Consider the following 9,450-nt stretch of genomic DNA (forward strand, 5'->3'; position numbering starts at 1 on the left):
CAAAGACCCATTTAGATTCAAGTCCTTCCCATTTATATATACCTTCCTACAACCCCTGCACCTTCAGATTACCACAATACCATAATTTCCTGGACTAGTCAGCTCACATAGAAATGCGGAAAATGTAAATTTTTTTTTTTTTTTTTTTTTTTTTTTTTTTTTTTTTTTTGTGGAGAAACGGTAATATATGTAAATTGAATATAAATATTAGGAAAATTGATTAACAAATTCTAACTCAAATAGCACTTCTTTCACAATAAAATCAAAATAAACATTTATTTTGTATATTTAATACTTATGGGGTAATTCCCCCACAAAGGACTGATGTTGGTACCTAAAAACCACCTCTCTTGTAAAAAATAAAAAAAATAAAAAAATACCTACCAAGATTCTTTTTTTTTTTGTGGGTAATGGGGGGTTTTGTTTTTGTGTGTTTGGGGGAGATGGAAAAAGTGATTCTGCACCTATGAGAAAATTACAACAAACAAAAATTAAAGCAAGAAAAATTCAAACTAGGACAAACTACAAAATTTATTGGCCAGTAGTGAAACCCACAAAGTAAGAAAAAGAAGACTCGTGCAAAAACTGCAAGAGTAAATATAAGTACAGTAACCAAATATGTTTCTTCAACCAAAAAAAAAAAAAAATCACATCTTTTGACTAAGTTATTGCAGAAATCCCTGCTCAAGATGTTCTACTGAGAGAGATCCATTGTTCAGAGTACAAATAACTGAGGTTAAATGATACAACCAATGTCATAGTTATGGAAAACCCAGAAAAAAATATATATATATAACTAGGAGAATTACTTCAATCTTGCAAAGAATGAGAACGTAACAAAAGAACTTGGAAGTCAATCAATAGCTTAGCCTATTCCTCATTCATGACTAATGACATCTTGCTATATATCTTGGTTTTTGTTATGAATCAGAGAGTGGGATCAAGGCCAGGAGTCCATAGGAACCCTTTCTAAACTTCAAATTAATTATGCAAATTGCAACTTGTAGCAATCACTTCACCAACGAAAGTTGTCAGGTGCTATATTCCCAAGCACCTGTGCCAGCTCACACTCTGATTGAATTATGTCATCATATCTGAAGAGTTTATAATTGACAGCAGGTCAACCTGGGATGAGGTGTGACTGATGAACCCTTAAACTCGGTAGGATAGAATGAAATAGGCAGTGATCAGCCACAAAATTAACACCATGGTTCAGTACCAGTGACCTCCAGCTCCACCTTGAGCAGCGGCAACTTTCCTTACCATATACTGAGGAGGCTTTGGCTGAAGCCCATTAGAACTTTCAACCCCATCATCTTCACACCTCTCATTTTTGCAATTTGGGTTTCTTCTTGGATATGAGCCGTTTGAAGCAGTATATTGAGTTGTACCAGCTGCATTTCTAGACATCCTCCGCTGTTCAAGAGCCTCTGCTGTTGCTGCTGCCCCACAATTGTTGTACCGCAAAACTGAACCAACAACTTTCCCAGGCCTTGCAGCAACTCCTGCAAGGTAATTCATTCATAATCAGAGTTGGTATACTATGTAATTAGATATGTAAGTAACCCAAGCGTGAGGTTATCCAAATATCAGAGGGGGGAACAAGGAGTGAAAGTGAAGCAACGTTAAATGTTACTAGTTTGGATTAGTTCAAACATATGCTTAACTGTAAATTTGTGCTTGTTAAAAAATTATGAATTAGTTTCAACAAATCCTACTAGAGAATAAGAGCATTTTCTAAGCACCCTAATCAGGGGTAGAATGTGAGTGCAGAGATTCAAGGCATGCAAGGAATTCTGGGGCTATTCTGGAATGAGGATTAGAATTTGGAATACAATACTTCCATCAGCCAACTAGTCAGCATGCAAATGTCTCCAAATAATAATATAAAAAAGGTCACGCCCTATGCACAATGCTTCAGCTTATGCGGGGTCTGGGATCTTCCAATAATGACATTATATAATAAAAGTTGGATCCTAAAATCTGTGGTTGTGCCAAGTCATTCTTATTAATTATTAAGATGGTTTACCTCAGATTAAAAGTTATTATCAAAATATCTTATATATTGTTAGAATAGATTACTCTAGGTATATGTATGTATTACACATTGTAAAATTAGCGTGTTTTTGTCATGTGACTCGTTAATTATTAAGATTAATTTACTTTAGGTGAAACTCTATTAGTTTCAAGTGGCTAGCTAATTATTAAGACAGTTTAGATGACATTAGTAAAATAATTTCTTTAATTTAAACATAATTAATATTTTCTTTGATTTACATCCAACTTTTAATTAATTTGTGTATCATAGGGGCAACTACTAGTATTTATTAAAAAACAGACTCCAGTTGTTTTAGTGCTTGGTGTCATAGATTTTGTAAGCAGCCAATCCCAAACCTGGAGAAAGGAGGGTTGCAACATGTTAACGACCAAAGTAAAAGTTAACTATGAATTTGATCTTTTACAGATATTCCAGAGAATCCATAAAGCCAGCCCCAACTTTTTTTGGAATAAAGCTTAGTTGATTTCAGTTGAGAGAGAGAGAGAAATCAATACAACAATGATGGTGTAGATTATAGGCAATCATATGCAAAACACACCTTGGATACTTTGGGGAACTTGAATTGGTAGCCTAGTGACAGGGATCCCACTATTCCTGTCCATATGTGGCTTCTCAACTTCTTTGATACTACACTTAGAAAGATCATCTGCAACCTCTGCTGAATTCTGTACTGAGTTATCTGAATATAATACACATGCCCTGCAGACACAACCCTTTTATCAGAAGACTAGATGATGCAAACTATGGATAGCAGGCAGCTCCAAAAAAAAAACAACTCTAGGAGGAAACATGAAAAAAGGAATAGCATCATAATTGAAATACTTGATAAAAATGCACCTGGGTAATGATGCATGTTGCCTCTCAAGTGGAGCAACAGTTCCACCTTTTCCATAATGCTCCTCGAGAAAAGCAAATTGCTTCTTAAAATGGTCAACAGCACTGCATAAAAAGAAAAAAAAAATTTAATTTGGCTTTAGAAAACCCATCAAGTAAATCAAATCAAACTTGAAAAGATTTCAAATCTGTTTGATTGCATAGCATTTTGACATTTGGATTGGTTTTCAAGTCTCTGACCCCAAAAGGACTTTGGTTGCATTACCAATAAATTTACATTGAATTTATATTTGCCAATCACCAAATCCTGAACAATTTATCAGATTCTGTGGTAAATCTAATTTCACAAAATCAAACAAACCTGGATCTTGATGGCATGTGCACTCGAATTGTAGAGGCAACAAAACTGAATCATTAACCACTAAATCTTAAGAACAAATAATGTCCAAATTGCTCAAATGGGTTCAAGAATTGTGTATTCTAGCCTTCACGGAAGTAGGCAAGGAGAATATCTACATGCTTATGGTTCAATAGATCACCATGAAAGCTTCACAAAAGTTACTGTTGGCTCAGTTTAGTCTGGAGTTGTATTAACCAGTCCTTTCGCATATATCATGGATTGTTACAACTTTTATAGCTCCTTTTTTTTGCCTCTTTCAGGCTGTATATAAGAAATAAAAGCTACTGTTCACTTGAATGGTTAGTATTAATATCTATAATAGTATTGAGGGTTCAGATTATAAGTTCTGAAACTGACTGGGCTATCAAGCACAATTGAAAAGTGCAAGTGCAGGTGCCCAGTTGATAAAAGTTTGGTGATGGCGCTGTCAAGCACAAGTGCTTGGGTTTGAGAACAGCCATTTCATGAAAATTACTAAAGGGTAGGCTGTCTACGGTCCCTTCCCTGGACCCCACTATTGGGTAATGGCCTTTCTAAGAGCGGAAAGCTTTGTCATTTCTTGCTGAAAAGGCCATAATGAGATTGAATACCATAAATATAGCAAGATGAGATTGAACCTCACATCTGGTACAAAAGATACGACTTGATTTTTTTTTTTTTTTTGGATAAGTCAGAAGATATGACTATTTTTTTTTTTTTGATAAGTCAGAAGATATGACTTTATTTACTGAAAGTAGTTTGCGAAGTTAAAATTGGGATCAGTGACTCTGAATATTTACTAATGTGTTCTCTATTCAGGCATCTAAAGAATAGAAGATTCCTACTTTGAATGGAACCAATGTGATACTATACCAATTAATGCATTAGCATTCCAGGCTTAGAAGAAAAACTTAGGTGTCCCAGATTGTAAGCCAAGAAAGAAAAATTAGAATACCAACAAAAATTTCCATGGCATTCATCAACAAGACGATATGAAATAGGATGAGACCACAAAATAAAGGCAAGAGGTTCAAGCCACAATCAGTATTAAATTTTAAATGAAAAATTGAAAATACCTTGGATACATGAAGCCTGTTGGCTCAGATCCCTCCAACTGTTCTTTCAGCATCTTTGGATGATACTCCAGAATCTCTCGGTAGATAAGCTCTCTCACATCTTCCTTTGTTATTCTTCGCCTCTCAAATTCAAATTCCATCTTGGTAACTGGTTGTGCAGAAGGCTCCCTCTCAACCTTGGCCAAGCCCTTGAAGTATGGATCAGCAAGTGCCTACAACATGCAATACAATATGCTCCCTAAAAAGAGAAGATAGATTGTAAAAAGTACGATGAAGAGGCATGAACATTTACCTCTTCAGCAGTAGGTCGATCCTTGGGTTCAAATGCCAGCATTCTTTCTAATAAACGAAGTGCAAGTGGATCTGCATTTGGGAACTTATGGGAGAAAGGAATGGGCTTCTTCTTTCTCATGCTGCATAAGTATCTCCGAGCCTTTTCATTGCGAACCTGTTCATATTGTATCAACAGTTCAGCACAAATAATCATTGCAAGGACAAGCAACAGAAAAATGGTGCATAATAATATACTCAAATCCATAAGAACAAGTTGATCACAGGAAACAGACCCTGGCAATGGCGTCAGCAGATGGCGTTCCCAACATATCAGTCATTAGATCTAATTGATGGACTACGTTTTTCCCAGGAAAAAGAGGTTTTCCAGTCAAAAGTTCTGCAAAGATGCAGCCAATGCTCCATATATCTATTGCTGGTGTATACTGAAAACAAAACATAAGACAATTACAAAAGGAAATTGAGACCACAACATTATAAATTTATAATAGCAATGAAACTGACAACAGGTGATAGTTGATTCATAATATCATTTTAAAACAATTATTTTATGAGCACAAGAGGAAGAAATTAATTTCAGGGATTGGTCAAATTCATAATTCTTTCACAGTATTAAGGTCCTCAGGCAATTAAGTAATATATGTGTATCTACACTTTAAAAAAGGTGGTTTATGTCAGTCATCAAGGGCATATACAGAGTACCATATGTGCTTTGCATAAACCTTTAGGAGTTATTGCCTCAACTGACACCAGGTGAGGTGTTCTTTACATTTGTTGTTCAGATCATGGTTTTGTGGGATTGTAAGGCAAGTTTTGTAGTCTTTAACGTTATCAAAATCCACTATTCTTCAACTAATATTTTCAAACAAATGCCATGTACCCAAGTGCTTTCAACAATATAAAATGTTCATTTTTCCTGATAATCAGATAACAAGGGATACCACACATAAAAACACACCCAACACAACCCACATCTGTGAGGTTGTCTAACTTAGTTAAGCAGAATGCTGAAATGTTCATTCCTCCCATAGACATAAATCCAACCAAGTTTTTGGGACTTATAAGTGAACATAACATTAAGAAAAGACCACTTGGTGAGGGTGAAGAAAGCCTGTGGTTGGGCTAGTAGTGGAGAACCTGACCAACCCAGCCAGCCTATAACAATCCTTAAATGCAGGGTTGCACATGAGAGCACACATGTCCAGTTAGCACAGGCATAATAACCTGGTCATATGTGTTAAAGCACATGAATACAATGTTCCTAATTAATTCCATAAACATGAACTGAACCCAGTTATGATCTACTAAATTTAATTAATTACTTGGAACATTCTTAGTCTAAACCTTACAAGTAACTTAAGGACCATTTTACAGACAAAAAGTCAGCTTCAAGCCAGGCCCAGCTTTGACCTAAGAGAAAAGAAAAGCTGGGCTTCCACTCATTAAAAAGCATGAATGCCTGGCCTGCCAAATTGTAATTCTTGCCTGTAGGATTGAAAATGGAATCACATCCCTGTGCAAAGGCATGTTGGCCAGTAGTTAAAAACTGTCAAAAGATAGTTCTGTGAAATCCAACAAAATAGAAGTATAACAAAATGCATAGAACTACACATGAACATTTGGTTGAGTTTCTTGTGAACCTTAGTATTTTACTAAAATCTATCTCTAATATAATTAATAGTTTATCATATAGGTTGTCTTGCTCTTAAAAATGTTCCAGATCTACAGATGACCCCGTAAGTCAAAGCTGTAGTGAAAAAAAGGGAGTGAAAAAAAAAAAAGGTAAGTTCAACTACTATTAATCAAGAGTACCTATCCAAATTATATGGCACAAATCATAACTCAAGAGGAGAAGCATAAATTAAAGGTGTACACAAGATGAAGTTACAAAACTCTCTTGCAAATATGGGGGTTTAGAGAGAGAACAAGATGAGACAAAAATTTCGACAAAAAAAAAAATGAAAAAGAGGTAATAGTTTTTGCACCTTTGAAAAAAAGGATCCACACAATTCAGGAGCCCTGTACCAACGTGTTGCAACGTAGTCCTGCCACCACAAGAATTTGAAATAATCATTTCTAGAGATATTGTCGAAGATTCAGCAATTTGTGAATCATATACAAGTTAATTCCAAAAGGCCAATCAAAGAAAAATCTCAGAAGATAATAGGACAGAAAAATTACCGTCCAGAAAATAGCTGTGGGTGTATCATTAAAAGCTACTCTCGCAAGACCAAAGTCACAGATTTTGAGTTTGCAGTCAGCATTTGCTAGGATATTTTTGGGTTTTAGATCCCGGTGAAAGACATTTGCTACAAGATAGTAAAACATTAAGAAGAAAAAAAATCAGTCACAGAATGATCATAATAAATCCAAAACATAACTATAATGGAAAAAAATTGCTCTTGAAATTCCTGTAGTTGAACTATAAGATATATTTCATTAAAAAAAAGAAGAAGAAGAAAGAACTATAAGATTATAACCTGTGTGTATGTACTTCATGCCTCGAAGAAGCTGATAAAGAAAAAACTGATAATGTTCTGGCGTCAAATCGTCATTTGCTTTAATAACCTGGTGTAAGTCAGATTCCATGAGTTCAAAAACAACATATATATCTTTGAATTCCCTCCTGGAAGGTGGTAACAGGATGTGCTTGATCTCCACAATGTCTGGATGACGCAGGAGTCTAAGAAGTTTAATCTCACGAAGGATACGAGTGGCATCAGAGACATGTTCAAAAATGTCATTTATTTTCTTGATTGCTACCTTTTCTCCAGTATGTGTATCATATGCAGAGCAAACAACGCCATAGCTTCCTTTACCAATTACTTCCTCAATTCTGTACCTGCTCCCCTCACCATATTCTGTGAAAAAGTCTACATCCACTGCTGACTGCATCACCACATAAAATCATACAATTTTATCAACATGACACCCTAGCAGAAGCCCGGAAGTACAAATTGTAGTTTACATTATCTGCAACATAATTTTTTTTAAAAAAAATCTGCTAAATATGTAATTTACAATCAGATTTCATAACAGATATACCTTACATTGATAGTCCACATACTAGTTCAGTTAGAGAGGAAAAGGTCATTGACAACCTATTAGTGGTCATCATATTTGGTTACACAAACTGTCTTGGCATCCAGACTAAGGAAATGTTTACTGAGTAACTTGCAATCATGATTTAATGCAAGTTTTACTGAAACATCATGTCTAAATGTTCTAACTTACCAAATTGATTACTAGACTTCATAAAAAATAAATAATAAATAAATAAAAATGCTTCATGATTCTATTTAGAAGAGAAGGTCGAAAGTTTTACATCCCCGCTTGATGAAGGATTTAGATTTGATATATACAGCAAACCACAGCAAAGTACATGCAAAGGGAATATGACTTATAGTGAATTACCAGAACATCACAATGGGTTCTACAGTAAGTACAATACATAGTTATTTTGCATGAATAAATAAATTCAAGGATCCATGATAACTTCAAGACTAATAGAAGTCAAGTAAAGAGGGAAAAGTCAAGAAAATGAAATTAGAGGTTGCTTGTTAAGGTAAGTCAGATACAATAGGTAATTAAATCAGAAAATCAAGATGTAATCTCTCACAACAGACTAACAGTTCCAACTTTCAATCACTATCATTTAAAATAATTATTAAAAACCACCCTAACATAAAAAAGAAAAAAAAAATTAAACCCCAACTACGCAATTTTCACATGACATGAGTCAGGAATATTTCAGTGGGACCTTCCACAAACCGCAATGGGTACATAGCATCTGGCAGAGAAGCTGAGATAAACATGACAAGTTATTCCATTTCATCCAGACACAAGTACAATACCCACAACACAACAAAAGGTCTAATACAGATGGACCACAAAAAAAAATTAGAGGAAAAAAATTTCAGCTTAAAATTTTATATAAGCTACACAAAAACATTTCTTGAATCTTCAATTCCCACTTAATCTTAACCAAAAATACAAACCAATATATAAATATATCGCAGAAATGAGTAAAATTTACCTTTCTTCTCTGATCAGGCTGCATCTTAGCAATAAAGCATTAAATCCCTTCAAAGCAATAATCTAATAGGTGCATCTAAGGCCTTGACTTCACACTCAAAACCCAGATCAACAACCAAAATTCCAATAACCCAGAAGCTCAAATCACTTCAATAAGATTGAACTGGAACTATAACGTCTGGATCACCAAGAAACAATTACAAATCAGTAACACACACAAGCTTGAAAACCCAATTTTCTGTGAGAAAAAAAGAAAAAGAAAGCAAAAAGGTTGAGCTCAAAAGAAGCCACACCCAGATAAAGTTTTGAGGCAAAAATAGCAACTTTGTGGTTGAAATAAGCAACGAGTACTTACTTTGTCACTGAAAACGAATCAAATGAAGAAGACAGGAAAGGAATATAATAAAATGGACAAGAAGTTTGGCGGAAGTCACTAAAATGTGGCTGGAGACAAAGAGGTTACAGATCACAAAGCAAACTTTGGAGAATCAAAGATGGCGATGCTCTCTAACGTGTTGAAGATATATATATATATATATATATATTTATATATAAAAACTATGAAGAGGAAAGGTTTGGTTTTTTCAGAGAATTCTGGAAGTGGTTTTGTTTTTGGGGCTGAAAAGTAAAGAAAGGAAGTGGCAGATTGATTGCGGGTTGGAAGGGGAAATTGTAAGAGTAAAAGTGCTTTTGGATCCCACGGAGAAAGAGAGAGAGAGAGAGATGGCAAAACGCAGTAGTGTGTACTTGTGAAGTTTTTAAGGCTTTTGGAACAG

The 9,450-nt window shown here is 35.0% G+C and overlaps 1 protein-coding gene across 2 annotated transcripts; it reads right to left on the bottom strand.

Annotated features, from left to right (window-relative positions):
- Positions 1–559: 559 nt before the first annotated feature.
- On the bottom strand, positions 560–9,450 carry LOC126689265 (mitogen-activated protein kinase 15). Of its 2 annotated transcripts, none has more exons than XM_050384398.1 (11): positions 9,030–9,450; positions 8,676–8,852; positions 7,120–7,528; positions 6,821–6,948; positions 6,625–6,684; positions 4,915–5,064; positions 4,641–4,796; positions 4,349–4,560; positions 2,897–2,998; positions 2,598–2,758; positions 560–1,505 (listed from the first exon to the last, which is right to left on the bottom strand). In XM_050384398.1, exons 2-11 carry the CDS (start codon positions 8,697–8,699, stop codon positions 1,213–1,215), a joined length of 1,695 nt encoding a protein of 564 aa, XP_050240355.1. In that variant the 5' UTR covers positions 8,700–8,852; positions 9,030–9,450; the 3' UTR covers positions 560–1,212. The 2 variants fall into 2 exon arrangements, with proteins under 2 accessions (XP_050240355.1, XP_050240356.1); XM_050384399.1 differs by lacking the exon at positions 9,030–9,450 and adding an exon at positions 8,968–8,986.

This window comes from Quercus robur, chromosome 6, assembly GCF_932294415.1.
Source record: "Quercus robur chromosome 6, dhQueRobu3.1, whole genome shotgun sequence".
NCBI lineage: Eukaryota > Viridiplantae > Streptophyta > Magnoliopsida > Fagales > Fagaceae > Quercus > Quercus robur.

What these genes read in the sequence shown, in the direction of transcription:
- LOC126689265 (XM_050384398.1), bottom strand. Translation starts at nt 8,699, where the DNA reads ATGCAGCCTGATCAGAGAAGAAAG. An exon ending in CTGCTGACGCCATTGCCAGG is followed by an intron (nt 4,797 to 4,914) that starts GTCTGTTTCCTG and finishes CAATATGAACAG; the next exon opens with GTTCGCAATGAAAAGGCTCG. An exon ending in CAACATGCATCATTACCCAG is followed by an intron (nt 2,759 to 2,896) that starts GTGCATTTTTAT and finishes TTGTGTCTGCAG; the next exon opens with GGCATGTGTATTATATTCAG.